Here is a 15,936-nt window from a genome sequence, read left to right as displayed (position 1 = left end):
ATCTCAGATGAACGTGTAATATTTTAATTCAATTTATTATAAATATAATTATTTAAAACTTTATGTGCTGTAATAGTTTTCTATTAAATAATAATAATTTAATTTCTGTATACTAAAAAATATGAAAAATATTTAATAATAAAAATATTTATACATAAATTAATATAAAAAAAGATAGATGTACTTTTTTAAAAATAAAATTACTATGTTATAATTTATTTTATATTACGTGTAAATAATTTGTATTATTAATAAATATATTACTTTTAGAAATAAAAGTAAAATATCGTTTTTTTAAATTTTATTTTATTAAATGACTAAATAATTAAAAATCACAATGATAAAAATAAAAATGAAAAACATAATATAAAAAAATAATATTTTAAATATAGTTATTTTTATCTATGTGTATGTATGTGTGTATTTCATATAAAGTCTTAAATTATTTGTCACAAAAAATTGTAGTTTATTTTAAATGTTTAATCTAATTTTAAAGAGTTTGTAATATTAATTTATTTATAGTATTAATATATATATATATATATATATATATATATATATATATATATATATATATATATGGGTTTGCTAATTTGCGTACGTTTGTTTTTCAGTTGTTACATTTTAACAGTATCGGATTTTAGTAGACAAAAATACCTTAATATATCATGACTCTAATGACTCTAAGTTTAAAGGTTAAGGATATTTTAATATTTTTCATTCTCAAAACTAAAAAGAAGAAAAAAATAAATCTCGAAACCCTTACTCATCTCCCTCGTTCCTCTCAACTTTTTCTTTTATCTCTCTCACTCAAACATTTTCTCTGTAATCAGAAACATTCGCCTAAGGAAAAAGATATAACACAGTCCTTCAATCAAAAACCAACATCAACTATTTTGTTATTAAAGTGAAAAACAAATGAACAGAAACAACAAATTATAGTGTCGCAGGTTGCTGTGTGTGGACGAGAGAGTGTGAAGATGAGAGCGAAACAAATTGGATAAATGAAGGTGAATTAAGGTCAGACGAATGTTTTTGATTTTTCAGTTGGGACTACAATATGATGACAGAAAAAAGGTCGGAGAGATGAAAGAGAAAATGATTGAGAGGTATAAGGAAAGTGAGTAAGGATTTTTGGTTTTTTTGTTAGTTTTGAGAATATAAATTATTCAAATACTTTTTACCTTAAAACTGAACAAAGATCATACGTAACTTAACAAACCCCTAGAAAAAAAAAATATATATATATATATATAATATGTTATTTTTCAGAAATTTTGAAGATTAATCTAAAAATTTAATAAATTAAATGGATAAAAGAATAAAACTTGTTAGAAAGATAATCTTTTATATGATAATATAAAAAATTTGTATAAACAAATTAGTATGAAAAAATTGGTATAAACAAATTAGTTTAAAAGTCAAATAAATAAATAATAAATAAATATTAAATTAAAAAATTAAAAGATTAAATAAATAGACAGGAAAATAAAATAACTTCCATACACAATGGATATAAATAAAAAAATTAAAATGACTTAAAAAAATTTTTGAAACACTTATTAACAAAAATAAACCTGAATGATAATATAATTCTTTTAATAATTTTTTATTAGAATTGATAATTAGTTGATAGTTTTTTTAATAATAGTGTAAATACAATGATAACATACATGGCTATATACAATGACTGCATCAAGTAACAAAAATGTCACGCCCTTGGGGCACAACCACTTTCTTGCTTCAAATCTCAAGAAATGTAAAATTTTCAAGCAGTGTCATATTTCTTTGCCATTTTGTGTTTGTGATTCTCCACATCGTCTTTTGAACATCATTCATCATCTCTGCCCACGTGATAACCCTCAGCAAACACGTGGCCAACGGAATATCTCCACGTGTCCACAAGAAAGGGAATGGGGCTTCAATTGACACATGAAGAAGACATGCCACTTAGTCAGAAACCTAAGTGAAACAAAACAAACAAGAACACGATGTGAACTGTGAAGACAAGAAGATCAAAGAAGGAAAGGGAGAATAAACCGTTGCACTTCCCTCCACACGTTCATCCTTTGCCTTATCTTTCCCTACAACCAAACAAATTAAAACAACCCTCTTTAACAATGAATTATCATAAAACAATCACAATAACACCACCAAAAACATTCTCTGTTGCTAGATAACCATGGCTACCAAACTCACCTTCACACTGTTACAGCCGCGACCATTCACTTCCCCTAGACCAACGCCTTTCATTCCAATCTCTTCCTTCTCCTCCACTTCCGTTTCCCCTCTCCACCTTCAATTCAATGCTCGCCGCTTCTGCCTTCGCCGTCGGCTATTTCTGTTTCCTGTCAGGGCCGCTGCCGATCAAGGTCTTATTCCTAGCATCATCTTTTTGTTTCATGCATTGCTCTCACGACACCGTTTCCTCTTTTTCTTTCAGGCAAGGCTGAGGAAGATGACGTTGTGGATAGTAAAATCCTACCCTACTGTAGCATAGATAAAAAGGAGAAGAAAACAGTTGGTGAACTCGAGCAAGACTTTCTTCAAGCACTGCAAGTACGATAAAAAGAACTAGTTTTTTTTAACATTTATTTATTGCTGGATTTGTTATGCGTTATGAAAGAGGGAGCGTTATATTTAACTTGAAGTGGGACTCTGTTTTTGTTGAGGAACAGGCATTCTATTATGAGGGGAAGGCTATCATGTCAAACGAAGAATTTGATAATCTTAAGGAAGAACTCATGTGGGAAGGGAGCACCGTTGTGATGCTAAGTATATATATATATATATATGGAACTAGCTATTTCACTCACAGTGGGATGAACTCTTACAACATTTTGAGTCATTATTGGTTGCTGTGTAGGTTCAGAAGAGCAAAAATTTCTGGAAGCGTCTATGGCCTATGTATCCGGAAAACCAATCCTGAGCGACAAAGAGTTTGATGATTTGAAACTCAGGCTAAAGGTTTGCCATTAATTCTCACATGAAAACAAGTAACTTTAAATGAAGTTAGACAATCATATTTCTGCACTGATGTAAGATCAAAGAAGGATTCAAATCAATTTAAATTTTATGTTAAAAGTAAAATATTATTCATTGCTTAAAGAATAATTATTTTTCTATGAACTCGGATTAAATTGAAACCTTTTAATGTTTAACTGCACATACTGTGGTTGTAGATGGAAGGGAGCGAAATTGTGGCTGAGGGTCCTCGGTGCAGTCTTCGTAGTAGAAAGGTGTGTGTAGATAGTTTAAGGGATTGTTATATAAAAGTATACAAAAAAGTGATTGTACAGTGGTCAATTGTACACATTCTAGTATCCTTCGATATATATTGCTGTTTGCTGGAATAAATCATTCTCTGAACATTGAACCTTAGATAGAGATCAGTCAAAAAGTGTGTTAGATATGTTAATTCCCTAATTACTAATTGGCATCATTTTACAGGTCTACAGTGACCTTTATGTTGACTACTTGAAGATGTTCCTACTGAACGCCCCAGCTACTGTGCTTGCACTTGGACTGTAAGTAACTCTATTTTCTTCTGTGTATGATAACTTCATCCTGCTTAAGGTCTTCATTTCTTTTGGTTTTTCCATTCTTTTCCTGTATATTGTTAGGTTCTTCTTCCTTGACGATTTGACTGGATTTGAGATCTCATATCTGATAAAGGTATATGCCCCTGTCATTTTTCCTTGTTCTAGCATTCTTAGCTGGTTAGTTCATGTAGTTTGATCTGAAATGCCTTAGTATCAGACAGGCAATAGTTTTATTTATGCAGTTCACATTACATTGCCCTCTTCATTCAAATAAGAAAGCACTTTAGCTGTATTGTGTAAAATATATTCTAGTCAGAAAAAGATCTTCTAGAGTGCAGGGTTAAATTTAGAGAGGAAAATGCAAGTGGATTTGATAACAAAATCAGAAGCACATTATAACGAGCTATGTAGATATATTCTAGTAGTAAACCCAAAAGAGTTTCTGCTATTTAACAAACAAGATTTATATCTGAGGGTGAGCAGAATCGATAGCTGGGACAATGACATTGATTTATTCCTAGACTAGAAATCATTTATTTGAAAATAGTGGTATTACACCTTCAATGTTTTAGCTAATGTCGTGAATTGTTAAGTGCAGATTCCGGAGCCATATAGTTTTATTCTAACTTGGTTTGCCGCCATTCCCTTTATTTTGTGGCTGGCTCAATCAATTACAAAGGCAATTGTAAAAGACTTTTTGATTTTAAAGGTACAATTTTTGTTGCACCGTCTCTTTATTCTGCACAACACAAGTACTAACATAGTTTTATCTGTAAAGGGCCCCTGTCCTAACTGTGGCACTGAAAATACCTCTTTCTTTGGGACAATACTGTCAGTTTCAAGTGGCGATTCCACCAACAATGTCAAATGTGAAAAGTAAGTATAAAAGTGGTTTCCCGGCGGCACTGTCCTCACCCTGTCTTTCCATATTGTTCATTATCCTATGATTAGACTAATACAGTGATTTATGATTTGTGATGGATCATTAGTTTAAAAACCAATGTTTATATTTTGCCTCAGCTGTGAGACTAAAATGGTGTATGATTCAAGAACAAGATTGATTACATTGCCGGAAGGAAGCAGTGCCTAAATTGAGGTACATTATCACTGCTAAGTAGCATTAAATTTCTGGCATAAGAAAAGCTTCAAGTTCGCTTTGTGACCACCGGTTAAGACTCTGGAAGTGAAAACTTTCTTTGTTTTTCTTTGGTCTTTTCTGCAAAGACATCTTAATCTAAATGTTATATATACCTGAAGGTTTAGCTTGATACTATTCTTTTCTGCAATTAGTTGAGATGGTGAGGATCAGAAACTACTACTTACGTGTGGAAGCTAGAGACTAATTTATCAAGCCAGCAACTCAAGGTCGCTGTCATAGGCCATGAAAGTAATCATTATTCTCACTGTGGCACACCATATATACAAGTACAAGTTGTAATTTTATGAACTTTGTAAACAAATGCAGGATCGTCCACTGGAAGAGATGAGTTACATGATTTCTTTTGTAACAAAAAAACAATCTAAAAAGTTATGAAACCGCCCTGGTGTGGGATTTTTATTTGTTGGCATGCTTTAGTTTTTCTGCAAAGTCTTGCTTTATTGAGAACTACTTTTTTTGACAAATTTCTCCAATGGAATTTGAAGAAAGAAAACTAGAATAAAACGATGTTTTTTATATAGAATTTCTCCCTAATTTAAATTATTATTTTAATTTCTGCCTGAGTTAATTTTAGCTGATGAATAAACTTATTTGATCAATTAATTAATTTATCTAGAAGTGTTAAACATACCCTAAGTCATTTAAGATAAATTTTAATAGCCATTATTAAATAAATTATTACGTATTGGTCATTGTGATTACTAAGTGTAAACGATATAATTAATAATTAATGATAATAATAATAATTATTACTAATTAATGATAACTTAAAATACACACAAATAATAACTCCTACATTATTTGGCCTAGTTTATTTTTTAAAAAATTGAGTTGATTAAGTTTTTCTTCTTCTATTTTTAAAAAATAGAATCTGTAAAATTATATAGAAATTTAGTTGACTCAAATAATCTAATTAAAACATTAAATTTAACTTAAAATTGAAAACAAAAAATCTTAATTTTTTTCTTCTCCTTACCTTATATATAACTTCGTGTTTTATATAAAATCCATCCACTTTACAAGAGAAACTATTAAATTTCTAAATCCTTAACTGTCTACATTTTTTAATATATCCAATCGATGATAAACTCTAAAATATTTAGAAAAAAAAGTAGCAGCTTGATGAAGTAAATAAAAGAACAGCGGTGGGATCGGATTCACTCAATTTAGTCTAAATAATCTGAAAAAATTTAAAAGAACAGGCATATGACACAAATTTAAAAAATTGAAAGTGAGCTAGGGCTTTAAATAATCTTCTGCAAAATTATATAAATTATATGTGCTTGGTTCTTTTCGTTTTCAGAAGCAAAAATAGGCGTGGATAAAATATTTTTCTTGTAGAAAAGAAGCATTTTTCTTCTAAATTAAAGTTATACAATGAAACCAAACTTCGGTTTTATCTATGTTTCTTATTGAATAATGATACTTTGACAATATTTTTTTATAATATTTTAATATCATTTATGTGTCATTCTGTAATTAGTCTATATTGGTGTTTATTATTATTATTATTGATTGTTGAGTAATTTTGGATTAATCACAAAATGACTCGTAATTGTTGATGTTAAAATGTTATTAAAAAAATATTGCGAAAATAACATTATTCTGGTTCCGGGGGTTTCGTGGACTTTGTTATTAAATACAAAAGTCAATACTTAAAATATTATGGACTAATTAAGAAGTAAGAAGAAATAGTGTAATGGCTAATCAAAATAAAATTTTATAATGACACGAAAATATCAAACTTGTCTGCACGTTTTCACTCAAAACATATCCCGGATTTGTCCTGTCTTGTCGATTACGTACATATATACCTGCGAGGGCCAAAAAAACAAAACAACAATACTGTTGACTCTGCAGTCGTGGGAATCACTAAGCCAAGACGTGCCCTAGAAACTGTACTTCCTATATAAAGGATACATGCACCAGTCAATCACCATATCGCATTGTATTCCTTCTCCTCCACAGTTAAACTATTCAAAACTTCATCATGGCTTCAACTCTTCAAGCTTTTGCTTTTACAATGAAGTTCATGTTCATTCTGATGTTCATGCGAGAGCAAGCAACAGCTGCGGGGATATTTCGACCCAGTCAATGGGCTCTCGCCCACGCCACCTTTTACGGTGATGAGACTGCTTCTGCCACTATGGGTATGTGTGTGTATCTCATCACTACCATATACTATTCGTGATTAGTGTTCTTGAAATTACTATTTTTTTTTTCTTATCCGATTGTCAATGGACTTGTAGGAGGAGCATGCGGGTACGGGAATTTATTTCAAAATGGCTACGGGACAGACACGGCGGCTCTAAGTTCTACGTTGTTCAACAATGGTTATGCGTGTGGAACTTGTTATCAAATAAAGTGTTACCAATCAAGTGCGTGTTATAAGAACGTTGCCTTTACGACGGTGACCGCCACCAATCTTTGCCCTCCTAACTGGGCGCAACCCTCCGATAACGGCGGCTGGTGCAACCCACCACGAGTTCATTTTGACATGGCCAAACCCGCTTTCATGAAGATTGCGCAGTGGAAAGCCGGCATCGTCCCTGTTATGTACCGCAGGTAAATCTCATAAATTTCTTATACAGTTGATCAATGTGTGAGTGATAATCACTGTGAAACGTGATTAATTTGTTGATGTATATGCAGAGTGGCATGTGTAAGGAAGGGAGGGGTTCGATTCTCTTTTCAAGGAAACGGATACTGGCTATTGGTGTATGTGATGAACGTGGGAGGTGGAGGAGATATTTCGAGCATGTCGGTGAGAGGAAGCAGAAGTGGATGGATCAGCATGAGCCATAACTGGGGTGCTTCATATCAAGCATTTGCAACTCTTGCTGGCCAAGCTCTTTCTTTCAGGATTACTTCATACACCACCAGAGAAACTATAATTGCATGGAATGTTGCTCCTTCAAACTGGAACGTCGGACTCACATATTCCACCACTGTTAACTTCCGCTGAACAATTCCAATTTGTGTCTGCTGCAAGTGCTTTTTCTACATACTAGCTAGAGCAGCAGGTGCACATACAGATAGATGTAAAGAAACTGTCACTTTTTGTTATAGTTTGACAAACTTAAAGTGAAGTTCATCATTTTCCTCGAAGTTAGCTGGAAATTTGCAATAAAAACTTGAGTCTGATTTTATACTGAAATTTAGTTACCAATGGCCTCTGAATGGAATTGATGTTTAGCTAACTAAGTTTTGTTCGGTTCATATTGGAAAACTGGAAGTCTAAATATCTTATCTTGCATGAAACCTGGTTTTTATCGGTAAGAAAAAGGTAAACTATTGCTTAGTGCTTAATTTTTTAGTTTTCTGTGTTGTTATTTTTTCGTCTACTTTTGTTTGCATTAATCAAATTTAATTCAGCTAATTATAATATGTTTCATTTCAATGATAAGCATTATGGATATCATTTTCATATTTAATGTTGCTAGTTCAGTATTTTAAAATATTAAATGATTACCTTATATTGAAATAATATGATTACTGCACTATTAAATATATATCAATGTTAAATTTAATGATTAAGATATAAATTATATTAAATGTATAATTTTTTCAACCTTAAGTTTTGCTTGCAATTAATGTTTATATACAGTAATTATGAACACGTGCTACACAATGATAGCAAATACGAACTCTAAAATTGAAATAACTACATATTAAATACTGTATACAATATTTCCATTTTTAAATTTATATTTACAAATAATTATGAAATTCAACACACTTAATATATATTTTTAAAATAAACATGATTTAATTAAAATATAACCAGTCATCTAATTCAATTTAAATATAGTTAGATTAAAAAAATTAAATATTTCAAAATTAGTAAATTTATTTACATATATTTTAAAAATATATAATTTAAAAGAACATGACATGAACCTAAAATTAATATACAGTGTCACTTAATCAAAATCTAGAAACAAATCCAAATAAATAATAGACAAATCGAAAGATCTTAAAGTTGTTCGTCTTGAGTTAAAATTAATAAAAATTTAAAACGGGTTTTTAATTAAAATGTATGCAAATTATATTTTTCTAAAATAAATCCTTTTCAACTGCATGACGTGAATACGACATTAAAATTTACGGAATGAAAGTAAAAAGTGACAAATTATTTTACATTACCTAGTTTTGTGTGTGGTCGGGCGAGATGAGAAAGAGATAATACCATAGATAATAGGCGCCATTCTCACTTTTTTCCCGCGAAAAAAGCGTCTATTTCCCGGGAAAATTCTGGGGGCTTCTCATTTCATCAAATCGAAGGAAGAAGAAGAAGAATAAGGGGGAAAGAGAAAAGGGTTTGGTTAGGTTTGATTATTATGGACGAATCGTTCACTCCACCTCCTCCAATGTCCTCTTCCCAGCACAACCATGTCAAACGAATGCTAAATTCCAATCGCTTCAAATCACCTTCCAAAACAATCTACTCCGACCGCTTCATACCCAGCAGATCCGCTTCCAATTTCGCTCTGTTTAACCTATCGCCGTACACGGAAGACGGTTGTAGCTGCAGCCCCTATGGCAGTGCGCTGCGGAGTGCCTTGTTTGGACCTTCTACACCCAACAAATTCGAAAGCCCTAATATATTTCGTTTCAAATCGGAGACTCGACAGTCCATGCACTCTCTTTCTCTCACTCCTTTTACTTCCCAAGATGTCCTTCTCCCTGGCTATGACTACAATCACAAGCCTCTTAAGCGCCCTCGAAAGATTCCTCCCTCGTCTTTTAAGGTTTTTTTTTTCTTGTGTTCCTGTTTTAAGAGGTTTTGTTTTTGGATGTTTGGTATAATTGCAATGTTGTGTTTTAGGTTCTGGATGCGCCAGCTCTGCAAGATGATTTTTATCTGAATCTCGTGGATTGGTCCTCCAGCAATGTCTTGGCTGTGGCTCTGGAAAACTCTGTTTATTTGTGGAATGCTTCCAGCAGTAAGGTTTGTATATTTTTTTTTTTAAAATGACGACTAATTGTTTTTACTATTAGGATCTTTGTTTCTTTGATTCCTTTTGGGACCAAGACATCCTCACAAATTTTGGTCTTTCGTGTTGGTTGTGAGACTAATCCTTGGTCCTTAGTCCGAAGCTCACTCGTATCTAAAACCATCTGATGAATATCGAGCATTCACACCAATTTGGGTTAAGATTAACTAGAAGTCTTTTATAGCAAACTAAAGCTTGAATTTTTTATGGGAATTATGTTCGTATTTAGTTTGAGACTTCGCTTTGATTAGGATTGTTTTCAAACCAGGGTGCTTGTGCGAAGCAAAATAAAATAAAATAAAATTTAGATATCATGTCGATGATGTTACTCGAGGATGTTCTGTTTCATAACTTGAATTGTTTTCTATTTCCTTGTGTCTGTGCGTTTTATATTATTTGCTGGTGTGCTTAAGATGGAACTGCATATTCAAAATGACATATGCGCAGGTAACGAAGCTATGCGATTTGGGGGTTGACGACTCCGTTTGTTCAGTTGGCTGGGCTCCGCTTGGCACCTACTTGGCTGTCGGATCAAACAGTGGAAAAGTCCAGGTAAGAGTTCATATGGAAAACATCCCATGCAATTGTAACCACAATTACCTATTTTCAGTTTTTTTTAAGTGTCCTAGGTTAAGCAGGATTCTTTTATAGGTATTCTTAGCAGATTCAGTGCACTCTATCTGTTGAGGAATTTTTTCTGCTATTTTTTCGCGAGAGTACTTGTATACTTATATATAACTAGCCATGTACTATAATTCTAAAGAATCAAAGGCATACTTTTCCCGTGTTAGGAAATGTCTCTCCGTATAGGAAGGGAAGTAGCATAACATATAATATGACAAAGGTCTCTGTATAGGGATCGCAGTTGCAGTGGCATTTGATATAGCATGTCCAACTGTTTAGATGAAGTTGGGCAGGAGTTACATTCATTATGGTAAGAACCTCTTTTTAAAGGTAGTCTGGCATCGAGTTTAGTGAATATAGTGTTGTAGAAAATACAAAGTTTTCTTTAGTATCATCATAACAAACTAGTTCGTCCAATTTGCGAATCTGGACTAAAACATTATTCTCATTACGTTTACTAATGGCTTGGTGTTGACAAAAGGCTTTTATTTTCTTGCTAGAAGTTTCTCTCTTAAGCTCGATCCTAGCCCAGGGATAGGGGCGTCATATGAGGTCATGATTAAAAACCCATAACAAACCTAAGAGTATTTGGGAGCTTAGAAAAACCCTTAAAATCTAAAAAAACATCTAGAAATGACAAAAATACTAAGGAAAAGTCTAGGGAAAAAGGTACGAGTCCAAGGAATCAGCGTGGAAAAATGATATTTTTAGAGAAAGAAGAAGGCATACCTATTAAAGCTTGAAGTTGTTGAAAAACCTTCAAAGAAGCATCTAAAGCGGATGGCTGAGTCTTTACGTTGAAATTGGCTAAATTTGTGTCCTGTCATAACTTCAGAAAACGCCCAGGTACTGAATTCAACCTTTATGCCGAGTAAAGGCTAGGGGGTTGTATAGTGTCATAAACTTCAAGAACCAACCACAACTAAACATAGAGGATCAAGCTTTTTGATCAAACTTTCGGTGAACATAAATTAAAAATAGATCCCTATAATCCCAGAGCTATTATAGAAAAAAGTAAGATGCTTATATCTGTAAGTAAAATATCCTAAATGAGCTTTCTGGTATTTTATATCTTCATAGATATGTAGAGATATAAGTTGCTGAATCTACCACCCTAATGACTCTAAATAGGAAGGTAGTCTAAACACTTGGACACTTGAACTCTCTGGTTTGAACTTACCATTACTTTGAACCATGACAATCCTAAACACTCATTCCAAATCTTTTGTTCTTCAGTTTAGCATAACCCTAGACAGGAAGAACTACTTATTGACAACGGGATTGTTTTATATATAGGTCATGTAAATTATATTTCAAGCTGGCTTTTATGTAATTGTGTTGATATTAGATGTTGCTATTCCGTTAATAAAATTATTTGCTCAAATCAATTGTTGAACACATAGAATGCAATTAAAATTAAATAATTGAGAGTAGAACCCTCGTCTAAAGCTAGGCTGCTATGCGGGGCATGGAACTACAAGTGCAAGTTCTCTCTATGTCTTGCACTTGTTTGATATCAGATCCATGCTCCTGTTCAGACCCCATTGGTTTGAAAGCGTGGTTCACTTACACTTAAAGCCAAGGCTGACGTAAGTGAGTCTAGTATGGTACCAGACTAACGACAGTTTATTAAATGGCACTATCAAGTCTTTTCCCCTATTCTATTTGTGCTATAGTGATTGGTAATTGCATATCCTGCTACCTTAAACTTGACTTTTGATGTTAAATATAAGTTTGTCGTGTTAGTGAGTCCAATAAACTTAGCCTCTTTGTTTTTGTGATTTCTATTCATTTGATAGATATGTTAATGCAGTACATAGGCACATGATGTGTTCTACTTTCATTTAACATACATAAACTTTATTTGCCCGCCTGGTTTAAACTTTGCTTTGGATCCGTATCCATACTCAGTTGACCTAGAGGTAGGTATCCAGTGCATCATTTCCACCTTAAACATTCTGAATTTTTGATATTTTGACCCGTAAAACATGGTGTCAAAAGTCATCTTTTACTTTTTTTGTAATGTCGAGTACTTTTTTATTGCATCCCTGGGACTTGCTAAGTTCCTCTTAACCTTTCTTTATGTAGATTTGGGATGTATCTCAAGGCAAGTCTATAAGAACTATGGAGGGTCATCGATTACGTGTTGGGACCTTGGCCTGGAGTTCATCTCTTTTGTCTTCTGGTAGCCGGGATAAAAGCATTTACCAACGAGACATACGTGTACAGGAGGATTTTGTCAGTAAACTGTCTGGGCATAAATCAGAGGTTAGTCTTGTTTTTATTTGCAGTGACCTTATCTGATAAAACTAGCTACCTACTGTGTATGACTTAATGATTGAATTCCCCCTTTTTTTGGTTCTTCAAAGGTTTGTGGACTGAAGTGGTCTTATGATAACCGTGAGTTAGCATCAGGTGGAAATGACAACAAGGTACACAATATCAAGTTGTGTTATGCTCATGAACTGTGCCACTGCACTATTGCCCTTTTGATCTGTACTTGGCATAGGTTACTAATAATTTGTTTACTATGTTTGTAGCTACTTGTTTGGAATCAAAACTCCACCCAGCCCATCCTGAAGTTCTGTGAGCATACAGCAGCTGTTAAAGCTATTGCGTGGTCTCCTCACACAAATGGACTTCTTGCATCTGGAGGAGGTACTGCAGACCGTAGCATTCGTTTCTGGAGTACAGCCACAAACTCACAGTTAAACTGCATCGACACTGGAAGTCAGGTATTTGCTTCGCTTTAACTCTGTTGATCTAATAAATGACTTGTTATTAGTTAGGTATATGAAAAACTGAATTTATTTTGCTACAAGATTCATATTCCCCTTTGAAGGGTAATATGTTAAGTTTGATAAAGCATCAAATGATAACAGCAAACTATCACGCATAATCAAACCTTACTAAATGGAAAATATGAAAAAACTTAATTTAAAAATAATTCTAAATAGAGGAATGATATAAAAAAAGGGGTGAGGGACCACAAACTCAATATTAAAACATTGAAACTTCCAAATTCAAGACTGACATGGCTCTCTATTGTTGGATCTTCGTGGAACTTTTCAAAGAACATTTCCTTGTAAATTCGCATTCCTACTTTCAGCTGGGAAGAATAGGAGAATAGGTATTCGATTAGTCATAGCTATGTCAGTTGGGTCATATGACTAACATCTAATCCAAGTGGTGCAATGAAATTCTTATTTGTTTTATCATTGAATAAGAGTAATCCATGTACAGAAAATAACATCTGTTTAGTGTTCCATGGAATCATGGACCATTATTCATAATATCTGAGAAAACAAAATTTATATATCCCGTTGGCTATTCATATCCATGCCAGTAATTGTTAGATTATATTGAAGAACTGCTTTCAGAATTCATGGAATTTTCTCCACATATACAAGGATTATGGGTTTCTACCCCACACCGCCATCCCCTCTTTTTATATCCAATAAAATGACTATGACATATCTTACATGTTAACAGGTTTGTAATCTTGTCTGGTCTAAAAATGTAAATGAATTGGTGAGCACGCACGGCTACTCCCAGAATCAGATAATGGTTTGGAAATATCCCACCATGTCAAAGGTATAGATACAATCTGTTGTCATAACATAGACATGGTTCTTTAAAATTAATTTTAATGTTTTACATTTATTTTGTCCTTTTGATGCAGCTGGCAACTCTTACAGGCCATACTTACAGAGTTCTTTATCTTTCCATTTCTCCTGATGGACAGGTGTTTCAATTGTTCTTTTGGCTATTATTCTTTCTAAGATTTTATGTAATTAGCGGCTTTTTACAAACTTTTACTGTTTTCTGAATCTTATGTTCTTTTCCTTGTGACATGACTTCCACTTACTGTATTAGACTATTGTCACTGGAGCTGGAGATGAAACCCTAAGATTTTGGAATGTATTCCCTTCGCGGAAATCACAGGTAACTATTTATTAAAATATAAAGGAAATAGTTTGTTATTTTCATTTTCAGTTCCTCTTGCTTACATAATTTGACCATGGTTTGAACATTTGATTGTCATTCATATCCAACTGTATTGCTATTTCCTTAAACGTAAATGCAGATGCAGGAATTCAGCTTAATGCTGGATCCAGAAATGTATCGAGGGGGGACTGGAATTTTTTTTCTTGATCCTCTGTAATAGTTTTTGAAAATTTATTTTCTTATTTTACACATGATTGAAACTATTTTCTTTTTTTCAATGATAATAATAACCTTAAACGTTACTGTAATAATCAGACACGGAGTTTTATGCAAATTTACGTTGCGGTAATAACAGCAAACACTACTAGTCCTACACAATTTTACACTTGGTAACCTTAACAATTATTATAAGGACGACATATGCAATCAGTTTTACACTAACATATGTGTGTGTATGTATACTATGTATATACGTGAGAAATCCATGGGAGGAGGGCCCAGCCCCCTCTGTATGTAGATTAGGATTTTTATTTGTTCTGCTCTCTGGTTGAAATGGCTAGGGCAACATTTGCTTATTTTAATATTGGCATCAAATACGTTATGTGCATATACGTAGGAGGGACTTGGTCCTTTTATTCTTTTCATTGTTTATATACTCAAGATAGGCGTATGGCTCTGATTATTGTGCAGAATACTGAGAGTGAAATTGGAGCATCTTCTTTTGGAAGATCTATCATAAGGTGACTTCAACTTGCATATATATAGCACAAGTGGCTGAATGAAATTTCAGAACAGCAAGAATACCGTAACGGTGGAAAATTGTATGTAGAAGACATCTACTAATTATGAAAGCCTTAGGGAGCCATGAATTTACAAATATGGCTGCCACTGGTGGAAATCCCTGTCCATGAATTACCTTTAGATTTATGTGTACATGTTTGTTGAGGGGAGTTGAAGCCAAGTTTTGTTTTCTCCATTTTTTGTGTTCTTTCCTGTAATGCGCCTTGCATTACATTGATAAATTAAGAATAGAATCATGTTTTCCATGTAATGGAACAGCTTTTGTATATAAAAGTATACTTCCCTCGGATGGTGTTTGTTTGTACAAGGGTGGTATCCCCTCAAATTAAGGCCAAAATTTCAGTGACCTCTTCGAGCGATGATATTTGTTAACTGAAGAAAATATCTGGCGTCAAAAGTATTTTTATTCAAAATATCTGGACAGGTTTTCTTGATTACCAAGAGAATTTTGACCACTAAGTCGATATTTTATCTGTTGGCAAATTTTATATATACACACATGCTATGCAATTACCATTAGCCCACAATCTCTGTTTTCTGAGTTCTTTCCGTAAGTACGTGTAGAAAATAGAAGAGGGTGAAAAAATGCCATGCAGTGTCTAATTTTTGGTTTTGTAAGTAGTTTCCAAAACTTAATATGTTTTTGTGTTGGAAATTAATTGGTAATAATTAGTAAGAAAATACTTTTTTTAAAAAAAACAGCTAACAAAATTGTACAGACCCTAAGGCTCTGCTAAAGTAAGTTAAGATTGATTAATTAAAAAAATTGATTAATTAAAAAAATTGTTTAATGGAGAAATAAACTTTTTTGAACCCGATATTTATCAAGAAATTTAAATTGTAAACATTTATAAAGAATAATTAC

The 15,936-nt window shown here is 33.0% G+C and overlaps 3 protein-coding genes across 3 annotated transcripts; all 3 read left to right on the top strand.

The window, feature by feature from the left end:
* The first annotated feature begins 2,105 nt into the window (after positions 1–2,105).
* Positions 2,106–5,100, top strand: LOC124836955 (PGR5-like protein 1A, chloroplastic). Its single transcript, XM_047312215.2, has 11 exons — positions 2,106–2,372; positions 2,444–2,559; positions 2,679–2,775; positions 2,867–2,967; positions 3,183–3,239; positions 3,451–3,527; positions 3,624–3,675; positions 4,141–4,251; positions 4,321–4,418; positions 4,563–4,638; positions 4,833–5,100. The coding sequence occupies exons 1-10, from the start codon at positions 2,183–2,185 to the stop codon at positions 4,630–4,632; spliced, it is 969 nt and encodes a 322-aa protein (XP_047168171.1). The 5' UTR covers positions 2,106–2,182; the 3' UTR covers positions 4,633–4,638; positions 4,833–5,100.
* Positions 5,101–6,627: 1,527 nt separating this feature from the next.
* Positions 6,628–7,918, top strand: LOC124836965 (expansin-A7-like). Its single transcript, XM_047312235.2, has 3 exons — positions 6,628–6,851; positions 6,951–7,266; positions 7,354–7,918. Exons 1-3 carry the CDS (start codon positions 6,692–6,694, stop codon positions 7,664–7,666), a joined length of 789 nt encoding a protein of 262 aa, XP_047168191.1. The 5' UTR covers positions 6,628–6,691; the 3' UTR covers positions 7,667–7,918.
* A 989-nt stretch (positions 7,919–8,907) lies between these two features.
* Positions 8,908–15,360, top strand: LOC124836969 (B-type cell cycle switch protein ccs52A-like). Its single transcript, XM_047312242.2, has 10 exons — positions 8,908–9,452; positions 9,530–9,652; positions 10,146–10,250; positions 12,411–12,590; positions 12,692–12,754; positions 12,863–13,057; positions 13,815–13,916; positions 14,005–14,067; positions 14,199–14,267; positions 14,961–15,360. The coding sequence occupies exons 1-10, from the start codon at positions 9,042–9,044 to the stop codon at positions 15,012–15,014; spliced, it is 1,365 nt and encodes a 454-aa protein (XP_047168198.1). The 5' UTR covers positions 8,908–9,041; the 3' UTR covers positions 15,015–15,360.
* The last annotated feature ends 576 nt before the right edge of the window (positions 15,361–15,936 follow it).

Source organism: Vigna umbellata, chromosome 10 (genome assembly GCF_029865625.1).
Source record: "Vigna umbellata cultivar VRB3 chromosome 10, Vumbellata_1.0, whole genome shotgun sequence".
Lineage (NCBI taxonomy): Eukaryota > Viridiplantae > Streptophyta > Magnoliopsida > Fabales > Fabaceae > Vigna > Vigna umbellata.
This window is presented reverse-complemented; position numbering and strand designations above follow the sequence as displayed.